Source organism: Cynara cardunculus (assembly GCF_001531365.2).
Source record: "Cynara cardunculus var. scolymus isolate 2C chromosome LG 3, CcrdV1, whole genome shotgun sequence".
Taxonomy (NCBI): Eukaryota; Viridiplantae; Streptophyta; class Magnoliopsida; order Asterales; family Asteraceae; genus Cynara; species Cynara cardunculus.
Window position 1 is genome coordinate 2979054 of NC_037530.1, and position 27624 is coordinate 3006677.

General features: G+C 36.5%; 1 protein-coding gene across 2 annotated transcripts in view; it reads right to left on the reverse strand.

The window, feature by feature from the left end:
• Positions 1 to 481: 481 nt before the first annotated feature.
• Positions 482 to 27624, reverse strand: part of LOC112508755 (protein ILITYHIA) — a 36213-nt gene continuing 9070 nt past the window's right edge. The window contains exons 12-59 of one of the 2 annotated variants that reach the window (XM_025113496.1): positions 26423 to 26500; positions 23924 to 24043; positions 23758 to 23817; positions 23378 to 23503; positions 23198 to 23294; positions 22948 to 23117; positions 21776 to 22078; positions 21535 to 21651; positions 21331 to 21432; positions 21099 to 21248; positions 19336 to 19500; positions 19087 to 19263; positions 18304 to 18426; positions 16889 to 16969; positions 16667 to 16783; positions 15374 to 15546; positions 14443 to 14520; positions 14191 to 14338; positions 12693 to 12815; positions 12532 to 12588; positions 12338 to 12448; positions 12066 to 12257; positions 11748 to 11921; positions 11315 to 11425; positions 11142 to 11211; positions 10891 to 10969; positions 10302 to 10404; positions 10057 to 10227; positions 9833 to 9955; positions 9639 to 9752; positions 8998 to 9104; positions 8846 to 8897; positions 8659 to 8765; positions 8504 to 8563; positions 8303 to 8420; positions 7511 to 7621; positions 7297 to 7434; positions 7100 to 7222; positions 6895 to 6966; positions 4872 to 4984; positions 3742 to 3900; positions 3480 to 3576; positions 3205 to 3387; positions 2926 to 3120; positions 2450 to 2629; positions 2213 to 2345; positions 2008 to 2086; positions 482 to 857 (exon numbers count right to left, since the gene is read on the reverse strand). In XM_025113496.1, coding sequence (XP_024969264.1) covers positions 815 to 857; positions 2008 to 2086; positions 2213 to 2345; positions 2450 to 2629; positions 2926 to 3120; positions 3205 to 3387; positions 3480 to 3576; positions 3742 to 3900; positions 4872 to 4984; positions 6895 to 6966; positions 7100 to 7222; positions 7297 to 7434; positions 7511 to 7621; positions 8303 to 8420; positions 8504 to 8563; positions 8659 to 8765; positions 8846 to 8897; positions 8998 to 9104; positions 9639 to 9752; positions 9833 to 9955; positions 10057 to 10227; positions 10302 to 10404; positions 10891 to 10969; positions 11142 to 11211; positions 11315 to 11425; positions 11748 to 11921; positions 12066 to 12257; positions 12338 to 12448; positions 12532 to 12588; positions 12693 to 12815; positions 14191 to 14338; positions 14443 to 14520; positions 15374 to 15546; positions 16667 to 16783; positions 16889 to 16969; positions 18304 to 18426; positions 19087 to 19263; positions 19336 to 19500; positions 21099 to 21248; positions 21331 to 21432; positions 21535 to 21651; positions 21776 to 22078; positions 22948 to 23117; positions 23198 to 23294; positions 23378 to 23503; positions 23758 to 23817; positions 23924 to 24043; positions 26423 to 26500 — 5883 coding nt within the window. In that variant the 3' untranslated portion in view covers positions 482 to 814. Of the gene's footprint in view, positions 858 to 2007; positions 2087 to 2212; positions 2346 to 2449; positions 2630 to 2925; positions 3121 to 3204; positions 3388 to 3479; positions 3577 to 3741; positions 3901 to 4871; positions 4985 to 6894; positions 6967 to 7099; positions 7223 to 7296; positions 7435 to 7510; positions 7622 to 8302; positions 8421 to 8503; positions 8564 to 8658; positions 8766 to 8845; positions 8898 to 8997; positions 9105 to 9638; positions 9753 to 9832; positions 9956 to 10056; positions 10228 to 10301; positions 10405 to 10890; positions 10970 to 11141; positions 11212 to 11314; positions 11426 to 11747; positions 11922 to 12065; positions 12258 to 12337; positions 12449 to 12531; positions 12589 to 12692; positions 12816 to 14190; positions 14339 to 14442; positions 14521 to 15373; positions 15547 to 16666; positions 16784 to 16888; positions 16970 to 18303; positions 18427 to 19086; positions 19264 to 19335; positions 19501 to 21098; positions 21249 to 21330; positions 21652 to 21775; positions 22079 to 22947; positions 23118 to 23197; positions 23295 to 23377; positions 23504 to 23757; positions 23818 to 23923; positions 24044 to 26422; positions 26501 to 27624 lie in introns of both variants that reach the window. The other variant, XM_025113495.1, reaches the window with a different exon arrangement.

Here is a 27624-nt window from a genome sequence, read left to right on the forward strand (position 1 = left end):
AGTCCGTCAAAACGACAACATATGCGACAATTTTTCTGATAAATACAAATAGGGTAACAGGCGTCAAGATCACTTACAGGGTAAGACTCTTCGTTCATACCATCGTAAGATTCTCAGTTCTTGCTATGTTCATCCCGTAAGGTAAGTGACTTAATAAGCTTACCGGATAAGCGTTTGGTAAACGACCCCCAAGACATGTAACATTCCTTGTTCATAGTATAAAATCACACGCAATTAGAACTGATAAGAACGTTTTGTTGACTATTACAGTTTGAAAAACGTTAGAACCACTTAGAAGCATTCCGATTTACGGTAACAACAATATTAACCACGATATAATAAATCTCATATCATGCTCATGTACCGAGCCGAGCCAGCCACCTAACAGACTGTTGTGTACCTGATTTAACCGGTTACAAGGGACCACTCTCGTCAAGGACCGGTTGTCAGGGTGTGAAACAAACAAATTAGATAAAAATACTTGAAGCAATAGATAAAACACTTTATTCTCTTCATTAATCGAAACATTAACACAAAACATAACTCCAAAATCCAACACGCAAAGATTACAACTCGTGAGTACCAGCGATACGATTCCAACTATAACACGGAAATCCTGCGAACCCATTCTGCGACCCATTCGACAAAAGATGGGTACGAGATTTCTTTATATTCTATGAATAAATGCATATAGTTTTTCCTATGATGAATACAAAAATGTAGACGGTAAAACCCTGTCATCGAACCTCTGGAAAACTTGTATGCTATAGATGAACACAAAAAACCTAGAATCTACATACATATCGACAACTTATCAACCACTTGCCGAGTCATCTTCACTGTCGTCACTATCATCACTGCACCCGTTAAATCCGAACAAAATGGTTAGGAAATAGCATGAAGACGATGAATTAAACAAAGAAATATGAGTACTAAAATAGTGGCAACTCGTGTTTTGACTGTTAAGGAGTGATGGTCATCACATAGAATCAAACATTCGGAATATAAGCAGCAGCAAAATATGTGACGGTGTGCATCAAGAACAGATGTGAGAAATACATTAAATGAACCAAAGTGCCTTTGGCCTAAAAGTATCCGGTAACCCAACCTTCTTCCGAGAGGTCAGGGGTTCCGACCACACCAAAAGTGGGGAGTTATATGAGTTTAATTTACCATATATACTTCAAAAGAAAAAACAAGAAAACAGAACACGAAGAGCAATATTGACAACTACTGGTAAGAACAGAAAAGCTAACATGAGCTGCAACGATATTTCAAGCCTCAAGCCTTAGAAACCACGACAAAGCCATTGGGTGAGAGATAATGTACCCATTAGGCCATTACCCCATATTTTTCATGGGTACCAAAGGGATGGGCAAGAAAGTGTATTGGTCTATATATTGATAAATACAAAAAGAGACGCATGCAGAACAGGTTTTGCAGACAAGAAACAAATATACATACATATATATATTATATATATATATATACACATATATATATATATATATGTAGGCGAGGGATCATGAAAAGTAAGAAGAGATCTGAATGCTTGATCACTTTTAAACTCATGCACACCCATTAATTGCGCTTTAGAAGGGAATTGACTCGGTGCATCTAATTAGTGTTGACATTCAATTAAGATTGATCCAAGGGTGGATATCTCTTCTTATGCTTCTCACTATAACTTCCCAACCCAACCCTATATATATGTGCGTGTATATATGGAGTCAGGTTCAGGGGAAAACCACAAAAATTGGAAAACCGAGGAACACGCTTGTAACTGTTCATTTGTATGGGTATAGATGAAGGAGACCATGGTGTTCATCAGTTTTTCATTTTTTGGGGGGTTTTCTCCTGAACCCCTCTCTCTCTCTCTCTCTCTCTATATATATATATATATATATATGCACATATACCCACACACACACGAAGGAAGGAATCATTAGTTAGATTCAAACAGATGTGTGCAAAATTGAGGCTTCGACTTCTAAATATACACATTACCTGTATTCAGAAAGCTTTGCTATCCGTCTTGCATCTAAGCCTGTAAGATACTTTTGTGCTGCTTGAACGTTTTCTATCCCTGAAAAGCGTAACCAAATGCATCAAAAGAAGATCACTAGGGGACAGCAAGCTACACAACATGTATCTAAATACTCTACCATGTCTACATGTGGTTGGAGACTAGAAAAAGATTATACTATTATACCTTTCGTTAACTGAAGCGCATGCAGAGAACATCTCTCGGCTGCAAGTCTCACGGGCATGCTTCCATCTTTTAAACATTCAGCAAGCACAGGACCATATACTGTAACATGGATCATTACTAAGGTAGGATTTGCCTGCAATAAGACCTTGATGTTAACCTCAATTTTTTAAAATAAATATTCTTTACAAAAAATCGAAGAAATACCCAAAAGAGAACGAAAAAAAGGAAAAGAAATACTTTGGCAACTGCTTTAAGTGCAAATAACGCCCTCCTCCTGACTTCACTGGAATCATCCTGCATGGCAGATGCTATGGACGCAACCGTGCCTTTGTGTGCATTTGTGTTGGAAGGATCCTTTTGAATTTGATGAAGTAGAAGCCTTCCTAATGCTTTGGTTGATGTTTCACGAACGGGAAACTACACAAGAAGAATGTCAGAAAAGTATAGTAATTTTATACACCCATGTCTCTATTTTAGTCTATCCCAAAGTAAGTGACCATTTTCAAAAGTAATTATGTAATTTCCAATTTGACCCTTAATTATAAGATGAAGAAAGCCATTATTTCCTCGACTATTAAGGGTAAACTAACATTTAGTTAATTAGAAAGTGTAATCATTACGTATTCTTATAACAATGCGCCTTTTTCATTATGGGCATTTACTTTGGGACGGAGGGAGTAAATATCACAATGATGATTGAAACTTGACAAAACCTTTTCATCCTTCAAGCTATTTTTGAGGCAGTCCGCCACCGTTGTGAACGATGGAGATGCTGCAACTATGGTAGGAATGTGTCTTAGCATGGATGAGATGGTAAGAAGTGAACCATGCCGAGCAGACCAGTTAGGAGATGAAGCTTTATCTGGAAGTTCCTCTAGTAATTCAGAAATTTGATCATCTTCCAAATGCTACAATTAATTAAAAAAAGAGAGTCAAGGGACGCTGAATTAAACAGTTTCACAGTAAAAATATGCAGTTTAAATGGCACAAACCTCAGATAAGATTCCCAAGATTCTTGCTGAAGAACTTCGTATTTGGTCATCATCATTGTATATCATCACCTTCAAAAGATCAAAGACACGGGTCTTAACGGGAGCACTAACACTCTTCCCAGCATACTTGACAACACCTTGAAGAGCGACCAATATTGCTTCACGAACGCCACCTTCTGATGCCTGTTAATATGTGCCTTTATCAACGTTAGACCATCTATGGATTATGACAAACACAAGGTTAAAAGACAAACACACACAAAAACAAGCGTAACCTGCAAGTTGGAAAGCAAATCGCCAACTAGAGGATCAACTCGGGTACTTAAAGCGCTAAGCTTCCCGAGTGCTGAGGCGGCACTTGAACGAACAGTCCTGCATCGATATTCATGTAGTCATATCGACATTAGCGCCGAGGTAAGTGATTTATACAACAATAACAATCAACAAAAAGGGAGGAAAAAGAGAAAAAGAGAAAAAGAGAAAAAGAACAGTTTCCCAAGATAATTCTCGAGAGATGCATAACAAAATAAATCTCACCTGGTGTTGTCCTGCAAGCATTTAACGAAGGTCGTTTGTAGCTGTGGAAGAAAAGGTTTCAAAGCCATCCCACCCTTTGCGATTATGATGGTCAAAGTCGACAGAATAGCACTTTTCACTTGCCATGGGAATCGATCACCTATAATTCGAATCAGAGGCCTGAAAATGATGAAAGTAGAAAACAGAAGTCAAGCAATAAAATAACGGAGGAAGGAAAATAAAAATAAAGAAGACACTCCTACAAGTATAGAAATCCTTGTAAAAGATATAAGCAATTGACAATTTTATTACTTGGCATACCCGTCGGGTGAATTAAGAGCGTATGGAAAACGAGAAAGGCCTTCAACCAGAAAGCCATTATAATACAGAAGATAAAAACGAAGACCATAAAGAAAGCTTAATCCCATCAATTAGCGAATTGAAAAACCGAGCACCGTTTGAATTAGAGATGCACAGGGCCCGGACCTTCCAAGCTCGATTTTAGTAAACAAAAAAATGGCCCAGGCCTTTTCGGGTCCGGGGTTTGGGTGGGATAGGCCAGATCTGCCTTTTTTCGAGCTTTTGAAAGGATTAGATGCCTGGAATAAGCCTGGGCTTTTTTTTGCATCTCTAGTCTGAATGAAACAGATTAACAAGGAGACGCATAATAGAACATTAGTTCTGTGTATGTCCCTTAGAGTAGGACGAGCAGAAAGATTATCATCAAATTGGCAGGTGAAGATAGAATATTTGTAGTGTTACTGAAAATGAAGACAAGGTATTACTCCCTCCGTCCCAAAATAAATGTTCCAATCTCTATTTCAGTTTGTCCCAAATTAAGTGTCCACTTTTTGAAAATGATTGCATACTTTCCCTGTCTACCCTTAATTATGAGATGGAAAAAAGTAAAGGTAAAACTGTCATTTAGTTCATTAAAAAGTGTAATAATTACAGTTTTCTAAATTGGTGTGCCTTTTTCATTGTGGGCACTTATGTTGGGATGGATATATCACTAAAACAGATGACCTATATGATTATAATGTAATTAAGTGATATCTCAATTATCTAAACACACTTTCAGTAACAATTCTCAGCAGACTATTCAAATGCGGAAAAGAAAGGCACCATCAGCATAATAGGATGGTACTTACCCCGTAATAGGGATTACAAACTCCTTGAGTGCTTTTTCGCTGGTTACTTCAATTAATTCTCCAAGACCCTGAGCAGCCTGCTCTCTCAATTCTGCAGACCCGCTTATTAGGCCCTGACGTTCAAAAAAAAAAAAAAACAGAGATTTAACAATCATAAAAAGCATGGCTTTAAAAGTCCAGAATATTAAAAAAAATGTGTCGATACGCTCCGAATTAGACTGAACAACGGAGGCCTGAAAGATTCAGTAAAAGCCTAATCAAATTGCAAGGAATAAGTAAACAATTGCAGACACAAAATGCCAAATCCAAATCATCAACTAGAGACCAATATACTTTTAACCATCATCCAAAATCACATGCATAACTACAAGTAACATCAAGACCCATCTAAAACTTTAAGCCACGCAATTTGGTTGTGCCGGTGAATAAAATGAAGATTCACATCATTACTCAAAATCACAAGTAGCCTCAGACCCCACTTCGCGTGGGATTTACTGGGTTCGTTTCGTAACTACAAGTTTTATGTTGTGACTTTTGTATAGTACGTGAAACTTTCTTGTTCTTGTGCTTTCTAACATTTACTTTTCTTGCACCAAAGGTTGTGTTGTTTGGTCAAGTTGGTTTTTTATGTTCAATAAATGAAAAAAAATATGAATGCATCATGCATCAGAATTTCCGTGCATTGAAGTGTAGCACAGTATAAGTGAGTTTAAATTTGTTCGGATGCTTCATTTACATACTAAATAACATATAACATTTTGGTAGACCCTAGTTCTCAACTGTCCAGCCAAAATTTGACCCAAATAAACCACTTTAATTTTACCCCCCCTCTCCGTCCAGGAATAAGTGTTCACGTTTCTAAGTTTGTCCAAAAATAAGTATCCACTTTCCAAGATAGATAGTTACTCCCTCCGTCCAACAATAAATGTCCACAATGAAAAAAACACAGTTTTAGAAATGTATAATTATTACACTTGTCCATCAACTAAATTACAATTTTAGCCTTAATAATAGAGAGTAATGAATTTCTCCATCTCATAATTAAGGGTAGAATTGGAAAGTAGGAACTTACTTTTGAAGGTATACTCATTTTGGGACGGATGAAGTAGAATTTACTGAATTTCCAGCTCTCCCCTTAATTATGACAGAATATCTCAAAGTTGATGAGATGGGGGGGGGGGGAGAGAGAGAGAAGGTTTCCTAATTCATTAAGGGTAGAATTGTCATTCATTTAACTGAAAGGTGTAATAATTACACATTTGTTACACGGTTTTTTCATTGTGGTCATTTAATTTCGTTACTTTAGTTGATTCAAATGATGGGTTCGTCGGATTAGCTTTGATACCCGAATTTTTGATTGAAAAAGTGGATARCATAGAAATAGGGGATGGTCTGGCATTTTTTACATTTCTTTATTTTTTTGGATCGGGAAATTTTTTCTTTTTTCATCCGATTTAGTCATTTTTCTGTTCCAAATAGATTAGAAATTTTTTTTTTTTTCTTAGTTTAATGCTTTGATTTAATCATTTTGTTTCCACGTGCCCATGTTACTCGGGTCAAAGCGTAAGCTAGTGATGCTTTCGGCTACTGGACTTTCGCCATCTGGGTGCAGCATTCTACTGCTTCGCCTAGCAGCACGACGCTTGTATTAACGGAGGAAGTATGATTTTGGGTAGGGTTGGATATGGGATAAAGTACATCCATACATGGATTGGGTTAAAATGATTTTTTGTTCGGACCAGGTAGCGTCTACATTAAATTTTTTCCATCTTATCCAAATTGCACCTGTATAACAGGGTTGTCATTGAACGAATAGCTTCCAATGTTTGGACCAAATTACTTCTATGGGTGTGTCCGGTGAAACTAATCTAGATTATTACCTTTAAACTACAGAACCATAGCAGACTAACCTTATTTTACACGAGCTCGATTTTGAGTCACTTTTAGATGCATAATAGGTGAGATGTGCAAGAAAAGTTTGTGTATAACATCTAAACAAGCTTACACAAAGATAGAGGAGTACCTGAAGATATATGGGAAGCAACGGTTGAAGAGCTTTTGGAAGACAAAACCCAGGTATAACAATTGGACCACCCTGTACGTTAATCAACAAATAACTCTAGTGTTACAACTTACAAGGATGCACGCATGCTCATAAAAAAAAGTTATGCACGCTTTCATTAATCCAAAACGGTAAAAGGAGAGCAAAATAATGAACATATTTTCACCTTTTTCTTTCTACGTTCCTTGTCTCTAGATGTGGAAACAGCATCACGAACTAACTTTATATATGAAGGTAGAACTTCTTTGGGGACTGAACTAACAACTCTTGACAGTGCTTCCCATGCAGCCTGTTATATACATGATGAGGTACACGAAAAAAGAAAAAGGACGGCAAAGAACAATAAGGTAAACCGAACTATACCGATACAGTAGCCGAGTCTGAGTCACTTAGTAAAATGATCAGGATGGATATCATATTTGGAGCTTCATCCACCAGATACAATTTACTGTTTTTGAAGAAATATCCAATTAAGTACGCAGAACTGCGCCTAGTTGAAGCCTGCAAGTAATAACAGCATGTATGAGATAGAGAGATAAAGAGATGGAGTGAGGTTACGATTTTCAGCATCCTTTACCTGGTTATCCCCAACCCCCTTCAATAACTCTGATATCAAATTCTCTATCCCTTCGTCATCAATGACCAAGACCACAGTTTCTGCAGCCTTCTTTGCAAGATCCTGGACTTCCTATAGTGCAAAAAAAAAATACAATTTAGCATGGAAGCCATATCAAGATCACTCATGTGTATATGGGTGCGTTTGGTACACTGGACAAGAAAGAAAAGAACATCCACGTTTGGCAGGACTTTTATGTAGAACAGGCGTGTTCCACCCCTACCCCATGGAACAAGATGGAAGAGACTTACATTTCACCAATATAACTTCAAAATAAAATCTAATTCTCTTCTAAAACATCAAATACGCCTCCCTCTTTACATTTTATTCATTCTTTAAATTTTATTTATTGTATTGTATGCTCTCTTTAAATTCACTTTACTGACCTCGAAATATTATTTTTATACAGTTTCTATATTTTGGTTAATTTATAGTTTATTAAATATCAATAATATAGAAAGGTATAAAATAAAAATTAGAAACTACATGAACTTTTTATTTTGGTGCCATTTCAATCGTTTTGACGAAAACTTTCTATATGATATATTTTGTTAATAAAAAATATTTATTTTGTTATAACTAAATAAATTGCATAAATTAATCAAAATATATAAACAACTCATTAGGGGTAAATTAGTCATTTTATCCATTTTGTCCTGTCTAGTTCTGTCTTATCAAACGCTGAACAATTGTTCTGTCTTGTTTTGTCCTGTCTGGATACCAAACGCATCCTATATGAACAGAGTAGCATACCACATGATTATCATCTCCCATTGCAGAGAGCAAAGCAGGAAGAATTGTTGAAAGATGGACATTTAGGCCAGCACATGCGACCTCCGCAACAGCTCCCAGAGCATGTGCATTGAATTCACTGAAAATCACGTTTCCATGAACAATTAGCATCATAAATTAGGTGTCCAAGAAATAAGAAAACCTGAATTCTCGGGCACATACGAGAGAGGGAGATGAACAAGCTTTGGCAATATATGAGGCAACACAGCTGCAGTCCTGACACTGTCATAAAATGGGGGCCATTTCAGTTTTCAATAAGAGAAGCTAATAAGACTCGGCAACCTATAACTTGTCCAGTAATTTGGGTTCCTTAATACCTCAAAATTTGTTTGAGGCCATCAAGGGCAGTATCCGCCATATCATCATCTTCCAAGGCATGGAGAAGCGTTGGGACAATTTCATCGATTGCTTGCATTCCAGCACTCTACAGATATATAAAGAATAAAATAAGCAGAGTACAACATCATGTAATAAAAAGATGTGCCCAAAATATGCTAGGAGTACCTTGTACAGTGTACTAAAAGCAACTCCTGCAGACTCGCGAACCTCGACCATGCTGTAGAAGATATAAATTTCTCATAGAATATTAATCGAAATTGTATATATATCATGAATAACGAAAAGAAAGGAAGAAAAAGATAAAAACATAGATGTACCTATCACAAAGAGCTGTACGGATGGTTGGGATAAGCTCGCCCATGAAACTTATTAATTGACTCTTACCAGCACTGGCCATCACTTCACTTAGGCCAATACAAACACCCTGTTTATTATATCATTGAACTAATTAATGGCAATTCTCTTCAAGAACTACTTGATGAAAAAAGAAACTCAAAATACACAAGCGGATACTGCCAAACTACTGAATAAAGTTTTTCCAAGGGGTTCCGTCCCCTTCTTCCAGAAAAAATACTGCCAAACTAGTATTTTAACACATGCACAAGAAGCCATGGATCCAATTATATGGTATAAACTGCTAAATCCTTTTGTTAGTTGGTACATGAAAACGTAGTGGTGACGTCATCACCATCAGTACTTATGAGTTACAAAAGAATTAACAAGATGCCATTCACTATCCTTTTCATTACATGCACTACAACTATATTCTTCTTGCAGTCCTACGAAAAATTTAGGCATGAGGCAACACAATTGTCACCCAAATTTGTAGCATATACCAGTTCTATCTCAGTTGAACATAATCTAAACCGAGTATTTTAAATGCAGTACTTTCTTTCATTGTAAAGAATAAACCAAGTGCAATAACATAATTGAGACATTGGGTAATGGAATTAAATACCTGTCTTCTGCTAGAATCAGGGTCCTTCAAGCCTTGAGATAATATAGGAATAACCAGCGGAAGAACCCTCTCCCCAAGTTTCCTAACAAGCTCACCCAATGCTCGTCCAGCAACCTTACAAAATAAGCAACAATTTAGTTTCCAAGTATAACATATGTATGAGTTTATAAACACATATAACCAAAATGACAGACCTGCCGCCTTTCAGAGGATGATGATGCAAGAGAAGAGATAAGGGTATTCATCAAAACTGGCATTATCTCCTTCAGAGTTTTTGGAGTATTTACAACGATAGTCTTCCACACATGTAAGGCAGCCTACAGAGGGAGTCAGTGGGTTCAGGTTCGCAATAAAATCCAGATATGTGGCTTCTCAACTGGACATGGAACACGTAATGTTAACACCGATAATATCCTACCTGACGAACTGAAAGGCTGACATCTGTTCGAACCATATAGAGTGCAGCAAGCACTTCATTACGCTTATCTCGGCCAAGTACCTCAATGATTGCACGCCCTTGTGCTTCAGTACTGGCCCCTTCATCGTCACTACCACCCTCAAGAAGAGCTTTCCCAGAAGTGCCAGCAACCTGGAAAAAATACATATTCTCAATAAAGATAATTGGTTCCAATAATAACAGAAGGAAAGATGAGGAGCTTATACCTTAAATAAGAGATCACCTAAAAGTTCCACAGAACTTTGACGGATACGCCAATTATCATTGAATATACCATCTTCTACAGCTGGAAGAAGCAAAGGCAGAGACCTGACATAAAAAGAAAGTACGTCATAGATAAAGTGACAGTCTCATAACTGTGCCAAAGTACAAACACAGAATGGACAAAACACCAAAACAGTTTCAAACTATCAACTTATGACCATGATAATGATTTTACTCCTTTTATAATCATTTCTGTGATGGGCCTGATGGCATTCTGTACCATCATACTTGGCACTTTGTTCATAAACAACCAACATATTTGCTAAAATGCAAAAAGAGATTACACTGGTTGGCATAAATAGCTAAAAAAGCACTCCAGTTGGTAAATTATTTCTCTGTTTTCTGCCAGGTCAAGTGTTCTGTTTTTGTACTTTTACATTTATGGTGGCTGTTTGGAGATGAGGTATCAAGTAGAATTGTTAGAAATGCTAATCATTCATAGAACAACCATTAATACAAGGACATCAGCAAATACAAAGTACCAAACATGTTAAAAGCCACCTCTTTTTGCAACTAAATCAAACAACTTACGTAACAGCATAATGCTCAACCAGTATGTGCCCAGCTCCAAGTGCAGCTTCACGTACAGATTCATTTTCATCCGCAAGACCTGATGACAAATGTGCATATTAATCATATGCCCAATAAAGGAGAAGTGCATGAGTCAAATGTATTATAAGAAGAAAATTGTTACGTTGGCATCTTTTAAGCAATCACTCGCACACAGAAAGAAAGAGCATAAGAATGTCCTGAAACAAGTTGTATCCCAACACAATACATACCATCTAATATGGATGGTAGGACTTGCTGCAAGTAGTTCTGGAACTGTACACCCAATGATCTTGGCAGATACTACAAGAAAAATAACCTTATTGTGCAAGAAAACAAGTAGCAAATGTATAACTGAAAGAGAAAATACAAAGATGACAGTTCAACCATTAAAAAAAAGGCTCACCTTGAAAAGTGTCAGATAACCATCACGCACGGACGCCTTTTGATGAGAGCAGTTCCTTATGATGTCAGGAAGAAGGTGCTCAAAGTACTCTGTGCCAAGAGCAGCAACCACCTAGAGACGGGAATAGACACTGGTTCAACGAAAACTTAAACAGGCCAATCCTTTAAACTAGGTATACCTATCCATAGATTGAAAATCAAAAGAGAACCAGAATATATTTTACATCCAAAGAATCTATGGCTAAGAAAGACGCTGATTCAACAAAAACTTCAAACGTAAAACAAAATAAGCTAAATTCCCCCTTAAACTTATTAGATCTGTAGATGATACAAAAGTAACACCATATATAATTAAATAATATATACCATATAAGAAAAACAAATATAAAGAAGGCTTGTGACCACTACAATCGTAAAAGGTAATAGCTTCTGACCTCACTCAACCCTTGAGCAGCACCAGAGCGTTCAACATTACTACCGTCAGACTTGAGTGTGTCTAGCAACCATGGAACAAGGTCTGGGAAGTTCTCTTCTCCCATCCCTCTTATCAGAGAACCAACGGCTCTGGCTGCTACAGACCGAACTTCAGGGATTGGATCCACTAAAACCTGTTTTTAAGTAAATTATTAAATAGCAATAGCATGATTAGTATCACCATTACCCAAAAAAATGTATATTAGTAACAGTATGTTGCAACAATACAGGAAAAGGTCACATTTTTCTACATACAGCACAATATACATACAAAATACCTTTTTAATTTCAGGAAGAAGCAATCCTATATATGGAAGCATGTCGGTTGGGTCAGTGACTAATGAACACATATTGCCAGCTATTTGTGCAGCCTTCTTTTTAGTTTCAGCACCCCTCTCTCTCAATCCACGATGGACAATGGGTACCAAAAGGGCAAGTGAAGGAGCATCAATGGAATTTATAAAAGTTGTCTGCAAAACATCGATAAGCCCCCAACAAAATTAAGAAAAGCTACCAAGTCAATTATAACAATAAAAGCAACATGTCGTACCTGAAGAAGAATATCAAGGGAATATTTTGTATGGTCATTGGGGTCTGTGAGACCCAGCAAAAGAGTTGGAACAAGGGAAGCGATTTCAGGATTCTTTATCACACTACCAACCTATATATCACAAAGAAGAGTTACATCCACTCATAAGCACAGAAAAAACAGAACGGTAGACAGCTTATACAATATACTGATACCTGCTGGAGTGCTGTCTGCCCTGCAGACTGCACTTTTGGATGAGTGTCAGTTAGCACCTGGAATCAATCAGAAGATAATTAGACCCATAACCTATGTTTCTTTTAACGAAAGAAGCAAGTCAAAACACAGGTGCCATAGGTACTCTTCATGTCCAAAGTACCTCCGTCAATTTTGGAACAATCTTAGGTAGGCATTGAGATAGTTGTTGTGGAGCACAATATGCCATAGCTCCAAGAAGTTGAACACTACTCTGCTTTGTCCGCCAAGCTTTATCTTCCAGACCCTGAAATTATCATCAAGGCATAAACCATAAAAAGATGGATGATATTTTTCTCAGATGAAGAACGCCAATAAGATGATAATTCAAAATTGGCTCTCAAAACATGGCCTCTAGGATGGTTAAGTCAAAGAGGCTTGAGAGGGTACAAGACATGAAACAGAACAAAGTCGATATGACTCCAGTAGAGATTGGTTCCTAGAGGGAGGAACCAAGTTTGTACTCGGTGGTTGGGCCTATGTGCACCTTACATGAATTCATGCACGTCTTGGACAACACACACACATATATATATGAATATATAAAGGAGCTCCAAGTGAGGATGGTAAAAATGTTCAGGAGGCGCAAACAGTCCTCAACCACTAGATCTTTTTCATCAAGATACAAGATTAATGGTGACAATTTTGTAAAAAGCTAGATGAGGGTGGCCTCTTTCAAAACAAAAAAGTAGTTGATGGGGAATAATGAGAAATTCACTCATCCTTGCCATTTTGAAAACCAGCGCCAAGCAAAAATTCAGAGAGTGATTAGGACGTGTGATTCATTCCATATTTTCAGCGTACAATCTTCTTACATTCTCTTCAGTTTGATTCTGAAGCTGTTTCAGTTGGAAGAACACAAAAAGATGGAAATTCGGTGGCGGCTGTGTGTGTGCTGTGTTCTTTCCGTCATCAAAATCGAAAATGGCATCAGTTAGGACGCACAATCAGGAAATCTAAACCCATATCCAAATCGAAACCTCTCCCCTCCTAAACCTCACCTGCAACCCCTTTTTACGATCTCTATCCTACAACTTTGGTCCCGGCGGTGACTGTGGGGGAGGCCAGAGATGGAGGCGGTGAAGAAGATGGAAACCAGCAGAGGAAGGTCTTGGAAGGTCTTGGTGGTGGCTGAGTTTGTGTAATGATTAATGTGTTTTCCTAAGATAAGGGTTTTTTTGTTGTATTCAACAAGGCCTGACAACGTCTCATTAAAGAAGATGACCACCTTAAACTTCGAGGTCAATCTGTGGAGCTTTCTCATATGAAGTTCCACATGTATGTTTTGTTGTCTAAGCAACCAAGTGTATAGGCAATATTATGACACATTGTTTGATTTGAATGTGTATCTGCGGAGCTTCACATGTGAAGCTCCAAATGTATGTAAAAATCGAAGAAAAACTTTTGAAAATGGATAGCATATGAAGTATCCGATGTGAAGCAATATTTAAATAGTTGGACAAATTATAGTAATTACATTGCTTGTTAGATACAATGCTTGAAACAATGTTCAAGTTACAAAGCTTCACATATGAAGCTATTCATGTACAAATGCATGAACGGCTACTTTGATAACAATAAAAGAGAGAGAGAGAGAGAGATAGAGAGAGAGAGAGAGGGACCTTCAAAAGTGATGGAAGAACAAGTTTCACCCCCTGTGCAGTAAGTTGAGACATCATAGCCCGAGCAGCACATTCAGCAGCTTCCCGAACAGCAACAACTTGATCAGAGAACGAAACTAAAAGCAATGGTAACAAGTAGATTACATACCTGTGACATAGAGACAAAATTATTAAACAGTGATTGATCAACTTAGTGCAAGAAAGAATCAAATGCCAATCAAAATTATTAACCAACTGAAAATGGCTACTTACGGTTCGAACAATTTTCCAAGCTTTTCACAAAGACACTCAAATGCCAGCAAAGCTCCTTCGCGACATTTGGCAGAATTCCTAAATTTATGGCAATTACGTTTGTCAGAGCAGCAATTAATAATAACAAAGAAGAGTTAACAATATAGAGATATACAGGCATAGATACATAGTTTTGCTGAAAAAAGAATAGAGCAATATTAACAAAGAAGAGTTACTAGAAACTTCTTAGAAGATTCTTTGATCAGTACAAGTAAAGAGGCATACTTTTATGTCCAAAATATAAAAATGTCCATATCAGTTCTACATTTCACAAACACAATCAAAGAAAGCCATACATAAAGTTGAGATCTCTCTCCACCTTGGGATCTCTAGGCAGTCTGACTCGCTCTCCGTTCCCTCCCCTCTCAGCCTTTGTAGATGAAATAATATATACGCTTTATTCCCCCTTCTTCCATGGGATCGGTTACATATATTCTCTTTCATTTGTGTTATCAAACTAGTTCTTTCTATATAAACAACGCCTACTACATGGTCATCTGTGCGTACTATATTTCTTTGTCCCTTGCTTTTTACTATCTTGTTATTCCTCATGATAGCGCTAATGGGTCTATTTGCAGAAGTACAAAGTATATTAAGGAATATTTTCATTTGGTTCCTCACTGGTGATAGAATACAGTAATTATTATATGTTGTAATAGTTTATAAAGAACTTCCATTCATCAAAGTTAATAATCAGTGTTCCTCAGATATACAAGTATTATGAGAAATTACCTATTCTCTATAAAAAAGTGACTATTTATATTATTATAAAATTGTTTGTTACAGTGTAAAAATAAAAATGTGAGCAAAAGATAAAATCAACGAGCAGCCAACAAGATTTAGATTTTGTACACAGCAGACTGGATATAACGGAGAGGGTTTTAAGAACAACCTATTTGCAAGTCCTTCGCGTAGCACTGTTGCCACCCCGTACTTTTTCAAACTAGATATTCCAAATCCTTTTATAACCCCGGCAAGTCCAAAAGCTGCTCCACGGCGCTCCCCATATTTCTCACTCTTCATCAGCTGATCTAATAGCCTAGAAACAAGTGACATTCCATCTTCCTAATGCCAAAAAATGAAACAGTAAGGATAATATAAGTCCACCCTGAAGTACACATTAAAAATAATTTACCAAACTCGTTACTTCCTACCAACCAGAAAAGCATTACCTTCACGTACATAAAATATTATATCTCGAAATGGTTCAGAATAGTGAAATAGTTCTAGTAAGTTGGTGAAATTAGAATAGACTAGGCTTCATTAACTTTCTACTTCAGATGTAAATTTCTGAATTTTGATTTTGGTTTTTGCAACCATAAAGCATACAAAATTTTAGTTAACCAATATGACAACTTATCTTAAGATATTATTTACAAGATTAAAACACTCATCAAAATTCAATGAGGCCAGATTACAGAACATAATAACTCCACATGATATACACCAAACCACACCAAACAGACGGTTAATCCCATCGAAAGTTGGGTCTGTGGGGGGAGATGTAAGCAGACACTGGCCTCTATCCCAAAAGGATAGAGCGGCTATTTCCGTGAAGACCCCTGGCTTTTGCAAGAGTGGGCAGGCAGGTGGAAGGAATAAAAACTAACATATGGTGAAAGCGACTTCAGGAGCAGAAAAAAATTAAAACTAGGCCTTTGAGAGAGAACTGGGAGAAATACATAAATGTACAGTGGTCTCACGTTTTAGTAACCAATGATAGCATAAGATCAAATTTACAACTTAAGGTCAGCAAATTAAATATCAATACCTGAAATAGATATTGGTAATAGAATTGTGATGGAAACGGCAGAAAATATCTAGCACAGGAAGCTCCCGCAGAGTGTAAATAACATAGACAAATACAATATAGCATAAAAGTAAACGCCAAGCATCCATTGTGTCTGAATCTCATTCTACTGACAGAGAGGAGAAACTAGCCTAGCAGCTTTAAGAATGATTGAAGTCTCTAAAACCAAGTGAAAGTCACTTTTAAATGGCATTGCTGTCCAAAACTTGAAGACAAGAAAAAAATGTTAACATTTATAGTTGTAGACATGTGAAAATTAGTAGTTATGAAGTCACTTTTTATTTTTTTTTCATATCACAAAATTTAAAGAAACAACAGACATTAATAAATGATTTCTAGAATCCAGGAACTTCTATTAGCAAAACTAAGACATACTTGCTTCGATTTCATTAATGGAGACAGGCAGCTTGAGACTGCCCTCTGAACAGCTTCTGAGGGGGTGTTTAGCACCTCCAGCAACTTCTCTACAACAGCATGGACCTTAGGATCATCCTGTTTCAGAAGAAAATGTTATAATAGAAAAGAAAAAAAAACATCGAGAGACCTGTAAATAAATATATATACTTCTAAGAGACTGCCAAGGAAATAATATCAAACCTTGGACAAATGTTTTGCTAAAGCTCCAGTAAAGATGACCACACCCTCTCGTACCAAATCATATTTTTCTTCATCCGAAGCCTAAAAAGGTTAAATCAAAATTGAGCAATTCTATGAAAAAGCAGTATATAAAAATCACAAATCAATAACAGGTGCTGAAAACTCCCGACATTTGCATTGGCATATGTATACATCCCTTCATTAAGCACAAGTGTTTAAATCTGTATATAGGCCCGCAAACATAATAACTTATTCCTTCTTCAATATATTCAAGAAGCAACAAATCTTTTTGATGGTTGTATTAATAATCATCTGCACAAGTGACCATTTAATCATGTAGCTACTTCCTACATGCATAAAAAAACAAAGTTGACTCAAATGCAAATAAACACAAGTCTAATCACCAATATGGAGGTAAAATTAGATGGTAAGACGTTAAAAGAACATGTATTATCAATCAAAAACTGCCTCAAGGATGAAGACCTTCCCCTAATTGGGTTCACCCTTCCACCCCTCCCCTCCTTTTGCCAATGAATGAATATAGTAGAAAAGGTTCTAATTTAATATATAGAAGTCATTAGTCAAATTAGTGGGAGCAGGAATTCAAGATACTAATTAAAAAAATTGTGGAAACAGGAAAGGCATAATGGACAAAGAAAAGACAGAAACCCACAAGAATAAAGGACCAAAAAAATCAAAACATTCACACATTAGGTACTACAATGAGGGCTTAAAATAATAATGAACATGCAGTAACAAATACAGTAAAGACAGACATAAGCTTGCAACATGGTGACCTTGTTGAAAGAATCATAACCAAAAAAATAAGTATACATACAAAAACGGTGCTATTGCCAGCAAATCATTCAAAAAAAAGTGAAAAACTGATAGAACAATCAGAGAACAGAACATGATGAACAAGTAGCAGTTTTTTACTTGTTAAAAGATGAATTAGAAAGTACAAATATAAATTTAAGGCTACGCAGTTATCACAGTGCTAAACTATAACCAGAGTCAGGTCCTGGATTTGTTATACAAAAAAAATGGAGAAGAGGTGGTATAGCAGGAAAAGAAATAGTGGTTCCTGTAATAACCAAAAATATTTATATAAGTGAAGTACTTGATATATGTAATTCATATCAGATAGATTAATTCAATAAAAGCATAAAGTTTCGAGTTTCAACATCAAAACATAAAGTTTTCTGTGATAAAGTGATAAAAGTCTCAAAATCAGAACACAGGATCACACATCAAAACAAATCGAATCGCGGCAAATCGTACCGCAAACAGAGATACCACAATTTTATACCATGATAGTGCAATTTCCAGCGGTCAAGGACGGCTAACCACTATTGACTACCTAGCTTTAAGGGCTTAATCTTAAGTGAAACTTCTAATCAAAATCATACACTGACCTTCTTGTTTAAGTAATTTTCGAATATAGGAAATAACAGGGAGACGTTATCTTTTCCATGTTTGTCAATGATCATGATACCAGCATTGATCATTCTTCCTCGAACATCAGCATTGGTATCAGCCTGCATTTGAAATCATCAAAAAATATACAATAATTTAAATCTAAGCATGCTTCCAAGTTAAGACAATTCATGAACCAGTAACTCATTATGCATTTCCCTAGTTGTTTGACCCAAACACGTCAGAAACTTGCAATAATATGTTTGTTTTACGGTGATTACAGAGAATAAAGAAAGACAATATCCTCTTCTGAGTGCTTCGACGTTTTCCTTTTAGTCAAAAAATTGTGAAATACTCGGCCCATCCCCCAGCATTAGAAGAGTTGATATAAGAGACCCTTATGGTTCTAACGACAGCCTCAAATATGAGAGAATCTGGTTACAATAATTGTTTCTACAGAAATTTGTTTACATTGAGGAGGGTGCCATTTACTTTCAAAAAACCTTAAAAGCAGAAAGTAGGGCATTAATAAGGACAAATGAAGGAAGAGAAATAAGCCAAGAAAGCAAACTTATGTCGCTAAATAACTTTAAGCACTAATCCAGACTATTTGCACATGTTACTGAACAAGTTCATGTACCATGAAGCTAATTGAAAATTAAGAACTAAAAGCATCCATAAAGTTGCTCGATTCAATAGCTAATCCAGTTAAAGCAAGTCTTGAAGGAAACTAATGACTAGCTATCACAAGCTTAAATGAGCAAGGCAGAAAAAGCAAATACCAGTGCTCGGGATATCAAGAATGTCATAACAACTGGAAGGTCTTTGGTTCTAAGTACATCAGCTGCTGCATGTAAAGCTAATGCAGTCCCTTGTCTGCCTAACCAACCAGAATCAATGTTGTCCTCGCTGATACCACCATCACGAATATAAAGAGAGAACAGAGTCGCAAGGGCTTCCTGAACAAAAATCACTCTGTAAGAGAACAACTTTTAGATTACTAAAAGACCCAAATAGAAACTGGAAGTCACCTGTATCGTATCTGGGTACTCATCTAAGGCAGCAGCTAATGCATCGGCAGCAGCCATTCGAACATTATAATTAACATGAGAAAGAGACCTGAAGAGTCCAGAATAATCTGTCCCAAATTCATGGTCATAACGATCCCAGATATCCTCTGCCACTTCAGCCACTGACTGAATAATCGATAAGCATTAAACGAAAGAAATGTAAGTAAATTATAAAATTAAGCACAAAAAAGTCAGTGATAACTAAAACAGACATAGTTGTAAGCCTAGAACAATATATAGGAACTGTCAAATAAGCCTCTCCAGCAAAATAACATGGATATCATAAACACTGATTCTAGACTCTAAAGGCAAGGCAATGATATCAGTATCCTTGGTGAGACTGAGCATGGACAGAAAAAATAACAATGCAACATATAGATCGAAATAAACAAATAAATTTCAAGTAAAACTGTAAAAATTCTGGATCCCTGAAAAACTGGAGAGAAGAATAATGCACCCTCTGTTCCACTGTAGGTAGGTGTCTCCTTTTGACTGCTAGAAAACAACTATACAAGAAGTATGATGAATGGAAAAACCTGGTGGCCAAAATGCAACATGTCAATATTTAATCTGAGAACGTGGTCTATCTGGCATTAAACTGTAAAAAGGGATGCCTAAAGTGGAACAAAGGGGGTGATGGACTTTTAGGTCAAATGATTACACTAATGAGCTACAATAAAATAAAATAAACAGACACAATCAGTAGAACAATTTTGTTTTCTGGAGTATCTATACACAACTACACATACATGCCATTATTATGTTTTTTCTTTTTTTCTTTTCAGGTGGCTTACCTGCCTTTGACTATAAGCATCATCAAAGTTAAACTTTAGAGCAAGATAAACACCAAGTCAGCCATACCAAGCATATAAACCTATTTACTAAATTTTATAACCAACTGGATCTCATTTTACAAGGAAAATGGGTGGAAAACCACATGGCATGAAGAATAGCATCATATTCAGAAAATTGGTACAATGGATAGAAAACCATATCGGATGTACAAGCAAATTCTTTGGTGATTAACAGCAGATAACTGGCAGAAGCATTATAGCTGTTACTCCTAAAGAAAAGAAGAGAAACAATTGCAGAGCATTAAAGAGCACAAAAAACTAAAAAGTTGATACTTGGCAGGAGATAAGCTAGGATATGATACACATCAAGTTGTTAGGGCAAGAAACACGTGTTAGTGGGGTTCATTGCCACCCTCTCCCTTGACCGATGTAGTGAACATAAAAGGATGTGCACATGACAGAAAGTGGCACTTCCCATATTGAAACCATACCATGCTCCCACCCCTAACCTGCTTCCCTCCTATTCAAGATCCACCCTGCCCCTGATTGCCTCACCATATCTGATCCACCTCAATGCATTTTGACTTGCAATTTTTACATGTTTCTCTTAGATTTTCTATTAAGGTAAAAAAAACCTTCTTTAGGGCTCTATTATTAGACTTCAGGTTCCGTCTCACAGTTAAGAACAAAGTTACAGCAAAAAACCAAAGAGGTCAGATCAGAGTATAACGTTAACTCTGAATGCAACTTGGGGACAGAGACTCGCCTCACATACAACCCATCTAGGGCAAGAGACCAACAAAACAAGCTTAGCTGTCACCCCTAATAATATTTCCAAAAAGTAGACCAAAATATTGTGGCGCAGACATGATATAAACCAAATCAATCTAATACATGATCAAAAACCCAAAATTTCTATTTGTACAACACCTTTTCTGGATCATGCAGGGCAATCCAAATGCTGGTTGCAAAGTTTACGTCCTGAGGAAGAGAACGGCTGGATACAGCTGGAATGCATTTCACAGCATTTAAACAAGCCATTCTAACATGAACATCTTTGGCATAAACACCAGATAAAGCCTGGAAATAAAGTCAAGAAAAGTTAGGCTGATAAGGGCATGGAGCAAAAATGATACATTGCTAAAATAAAAATACCACATACAGGTGTCGCTTCTTCTGGTTGCAAACCAAGACACAACTCATTTAAGGCTGGTACAACAGACCCTTGATAGGCAGGAATAGCTCCGAGAACATGATATAGAACCTGCCAAGAAGCATAATATCCAGATGTCATGGCAAATAAAACAAAAAAAATATGATATAGATAATTCTGCAGATGTAAAGTCCGAAAAAGTAGAAACTTAACTGAAAGCATTTGAAGTCTAGGGAGGGGTAATACTGGATCCATATGTAGAAAAAGTATTCGAAGTACATCATCATGAAGTTGTGTCTTCTTAGGAGATGACAGTATTCTCTCCATTATCTTTTAAAAACAATGCAACAAGTAAGAAACATTAGTCTTTCAAGAAGCACAAGATATAGTACTAATCCCGTAAAATCGCCTATTGACTAACGTCGCAGTAAATTTAACAAACAGTAAAACTTACCGGAAAAATGAAGCGAAAAGAATCAACTGGCAGGGGGCCCGATTTGCATGATACTGATAAGCCATGCATTACTCTTTCAAAGAGACTCAATGATGACCTGTCATTGTGATCGCCCTCACCAAGAGACGAAAGACGATCCCATGAAACATAAGGTTCAGTAGTTGTAATTAGCCTCAAGGCAGTAGCAATGTCTAAACCCCAATTAGACAGTGGAGGAGCAGTACATCTTGATAGCTTCACCACTGTTTCGAAAGCCACCTCATTAACTATCCGTGACTGCAGTAACGGATTGACAAACTTGACCTGACATGTGATCACAAATATATCATAATTGAAAAATAAAAATTGGAAAGCATTCAAATAACAAATAACTACACGAGAGCCTGTCACTTTATATGATCACTTGGGCAGGTTGAACAAGCAGGATACAATTTTTGGTAAAGCTAGACAGGGAAAAAGAGTGACTAAAGGAAAGAAAAGAGAAGGTGATGAAACCAAAAGCATAAAACAACAAAACTAAATTAATTGGTTATGCGAGTAAAGACGCTTCTCCTGCAGCAAAAAAAATAGCAGTGTACATCAGACACTACAATAGCATTATACCAAAACAGGCAGCATGCCTTCTTAGAGCCCCAAGCTCCAGCTAGTACATCCCTTGACTTTGGATCGGCAATTATCCTACTGCTACCAAGGTTAAACTTCTCTAAAAATAATACAAATATACTCTATACAGGTATTACTATTGCCATGGTCAAAAGATCTTCAATAATGACAAAAGCCAAAAAAAAGTTGCATTTGATGCCTTTGAGATATTGTCATGATTTTTAAAGAAGCCATGGAACCAAAGAGTAATCGCATAGCATGTCAACTATAAAGGTGCCCTTCAAGTAAATCTAGCATCAAAAGAAACAAAACAACTTCCCGACCGTACTCATTTCTTCTCTCATCCTCTGCCCAACATGCGGTTGGTAATTTGATCACCGGAGATGTATGTCAAAAGGCCGCCTCAAGTAGCTTTTAGATGTGATTCACCACAAAAAAGAAGCTGAAGAAATATATGATTTGTAGACTGCACAAACGTTTGCTTAACTAGGACATAAAACCAAAAGAAAATGCTATACACTAAAGCCGCCTAAGATAAACAATCCTATATGAAATATAAGGAGACTAACCAGGGAGGGTAATTCACTGTGTGTGAAAACAGGATTAGCTATAGCCATCTCTCCTAAAGCTTTCAGCAACAAGGAAAGATTCTTCTGTATATTCATGACCTTCTCACGGATATAAGCTTCTTCTTGAAGCTGCAATTCACGTGCCTCCTCCTTTGATGTCTTCTGTTTATCTAGATTGACCAAATAAAGAGCAAAATATAAATAATGTACTTAAATTTGTGAAAGAAAGAGATAATAAAAAAGCACTTGCCAGGCTTCCTTGTTTGTTTCCCTATATCCTTCTTCCCGGCACCAGCACGCTCTTTACCAGCAGTCTCTCGCTTTCCAGAAGTGGAGTTGCCATTGTCCTACGAGAAGCAACATGTTTTATGTCATTACCATTGCTCAAGAAATTATATCAGACGGGAATCAATGGACACAAGATCATCACCATGCTGTCACTGTTCTCGTAAGTCCGGAAGCGGCCTTTCGCCTGTTTCATGTTATTAGAAGCTACAGACTCCGCAATATACACACCTTGCTCAGTGGATACCATCCCTTCAGGGGTATGGAAAATCTGCCAACGTGAGAGTGGATGATGAATATAGACATTATGAAATGCTCAAGGACAACATAAAAGCCCTTTGTTACAAATAGAGATATTAACCCAGCATTGAGGGAAATGTAAATTTGAAGTTTTATGACTTCTCTTCATCATCCAGATTTGTAGATTCTACTTATAAAACAACAAGGAATTGATCATGGTAAGCAAATTCAAATAATAAGCAAGATATTATACTTAAATATGATAAATGGATAGATTATGCTCACCTGAATATCATTTTCTGATAGCATATCATGTGCACCACGATCAGGAGAACTTTTCAGGTGCTGTGAAATTTTCAAATGTCAAGTGACATAAAAGTTGTGAGAACCGAACGATGACCTCATTCAGATAGTTATTGAAAATTTTCCTAAATAGAGATGTGCTGTTAACCTTTTCAAATTCTGCATAGGCTTCAGCAGGTGTTATGGTCATCAAAGTGGACAAAGTATGTATAGCAGCTTCTTGTTCCATACGACTAGTACTCATCAACCCCATTGGTCCAAGCAAACTCTATATATTATAGCACAATAAAGGTTAAGGATGATACAATGATATAAAAAAGAGTAATGTAAGCCTCCAGATTAAAATGATCAAGCCTTTGATAGCCAATTGAATTGCAAAGGACGCTTTTCAGGCTTAATCCACAGCTAATTCATCAACCATACAGCTTAAAAGTCATGAACATATGCGACAAGGTTTAGTTGCCCATATGAAAATACTTGAATACTTGGCTGACATGGTTTACTTTGTCGCAGAATGAGATCCTGTGTACAATCAACTCACTTTCTATAATTGGACATTTCCAAGTCTTTCCTTGAATTAGCTCACGTATAAATAAATAATCATTTTTTCATATTGCAATTAAAGAAAAGCATGCCAAAATGGATCCAGATATTCAATTATAATATTATGATGGGGGCACAAAATAAGTTAGGTTACAAGGAAGAGAAAATAATGACGAGCAGGACTAGCAACCCACCACCCATAAAAGTCGGAAAAAACTTGTATAGAAAGGAGGTGAAATAAACTATTAATAACAGTTCCATATATCTTACAATGCAACACCCTCAAACCAACCCGTAGCAGAAATACACTAAGATACCTTCATTTGATATCCCAATTAACTCTGACGATCCCTCTATAGCTAATGGGTTTACAGAAATATGCACAAACTAAAGGCCAAACAATCCGACTCATATTAGAATAAAACTCCATGGTAGTTGATATTTGATGGACTAGTTTATTATTATTCGAAATAGGAGGCAACAGGCATTGCAAAAGAACATGGACCTTTGGTCCTTTATTGGGTAAGTATTTACTAGTAGAGGGGGTAATTTCAACCCATTTATGATTAAAAAAAAAGGGTCAACTTAGGTTACATTGTATAATAAAGAGTCAAATGGAAAACACTAAAAAGTGTAGCTAAAAAAGAAGCCAATTTCAAAGTTGCCCATAACATACTCACAGTATTTAGAACCTCGTAATCTGTTTTATATATAAAAAGATGGATCGTTATGTTAATAACAGTTTATCTTGATTGATGTATTAATTATTTAAAAAATATAAGAAGACCAAAAAAAAAGTGTTGACGGGGTCAACCTAGTCCATTTGCCATCTATAGTTAGAAAGAAAATCACATTCCATCATTAGATGTTATTTAATCCCGTTACAGTGCAAATAAGGGATGTATACATAACCAAAAATCAAATCAATATTCATCAGAAACAAAATATAGATGATCTGTTTGGTTATGGAATAGTGACCGCTGCAAGAGAACTATGATGCAAAAAAACAACATTATCCATCAAGACTAGAAACTAATCCCATACTACCCCACGAATTAGCACTCTAAAGACCAGTGCACAATCATGTATCCTCAGATAAATATATTCTTAAATACAAGGTTCCTAATTCCCCTCCAACCTGCTCATCTGGTTTAGAAAACAAAGTTGATTCCATGGTATGGGGTCAAAAGAGCTATCTTTACAGATTCATAAATTTGATCATCAAATAAATTATCAGTCAAGGAGCAATGTTGATCCGTTATTATGATAGGGAGTCACAAAGAGTGTTTGTCAGATACAGCATTAACCCCGTCTTTTGATAGGTCATTGTAAAAAGAGGTGCAAGCATCTGAGGGCAGTATTTGTGAAAATTGAAAGATAACATATATTTCTATTTATATGTATATTGTTGACCAAAAGGCTTATGCTGTTATATCGGTCAGAATACGAAATATCGGTCAGGACCGATATTCGATATATCGGTTATATCGGTGATATATCGGTCCAAAATAGCGGTTAACATAATATTTCTTAGAATTATATATATAATATGCATTAATTAGAGTTTAGAAATATAGTTTCAAAATTAAAACATCACATCATCTAAAGTGTTCAAATACGAACTAATATAAAAGAAAGAAGAAGACCGTTGTGGAGGCAGATCAATTTCAGACCTAATTTAAGTTACCAAGCCCAAAAAACTAGGCCCATGAAGTAACAAAAGCCCAAATATTTAAACCCTAAAAAATCGATATATCGGTCCGATGCATCAAAATATCGCTAAAAATCGGGAAAAATCGGAAAATATCGCCGATTTGACCGATATTTATGGACCAATATTTTCTCTAGGAGCGATATCCGATATATCGACGATATATCGCGATATTAACAACATAGGGCATAACAAATCTGTACTACCACAGCAGGTCATTAGAAGTCTACAATATTAGCACGTCTCCCATCCTTGACCACTTCATAAAGTAATCTTCATGCAATAATTCTGAATATGGTTTTATATGCTACACATACAATACAGCCTTAATAAGCTTAAAAAGAAACTACTCTTTCCATAAAAAGTTTCCACGACCAAAGAAGCTACAATTACCTGACACAAGTTACTGACATCAGCCATTATATGCCCAATGACATCAAAACCAAGAGCTCGCAAACACTTCTGCAATCTCTGAGAAAAGAAAATAAAACAGGTTTATGAGTCATTAAGCTAAGAAAATTCTACAACCATGGAGTCTTGTGTCTCAATAATAAATTGGTTAGAACCAATACCAAAACAAAGCACTAAAATGCTATAGGAGATCCAATACTGTTATTATGATTTAATAATAAGACAAAGCATAAGAATCAAGCTGAAAATATTTACCCCAACAGAGTGAAGAAATGAAAAAATTGGTGCTACTAATATTATGAGATTTGCCCTCACCCCAAGAATCAAGAATGGATTTGTTCTTGGCCCTTATGGATCCATTTGTGAACTAATGTCAATTTTGACTGCTGAAATCTCAGGGAATCAATAATAGAACACATAAACATACTTCTAACAATAATCAAACATGAAGAAAAAGATAGAAGTAATAGACAATATGCCTTGAGATATCCATTAGAGCTATCTGGTTCTTTGAATAGAGGCTTCTAGGAAGAACTTGTGTAGAGTGTCGGAAAATGTGTGTGATGGAAAGAAAGAAAAATGTGTGAAATGCGGAAGAGAGAATTGTAATGCTTCGATATATTCTGTTCTTTTTTGCTGACTTTAGTGACACCTATTACATTGACTGGACAACAAAATTAGTACACCATCACATCTGTCCGATGTACAGAAGTTGATAAGCAGCATGTTGTGGTACCTCAAAAGAGTTCTTGGCCCGAGTAGCTTTTTGTTGCATGGTTTACTTAAGTCGCTTAATATACAACATTTCTATACATATTCATACAATACTACATATATGCACACATTGTTTGGTCATGTAATCAAGATCCCATTGTCTGTGGGCTCTGTTTGGAGAGAGGATAAGGGAGAGGTGGAGAAACCAAAAGGGAGTCTTTTACATGTTTGCTAGGGCCTAGGAGAAGTTAATGGGAATGAAAAACTTATGAAAAAGGAAACTAAACAAAGAGAAGTCTTCTTGTACTTGTACAATCAAATGCAAACTTACAGAAGTTAAAAGGACTCCGGAATAAGAGTACTCTCTAAATAAGTAGATCTTCTAGGAAAGTTTTTAATGACAGATTCTAAGTATGTAATTAGCATTTATTCGAGCAGAATTGCCTAGTCTTCTTGTTTGTACAATCATA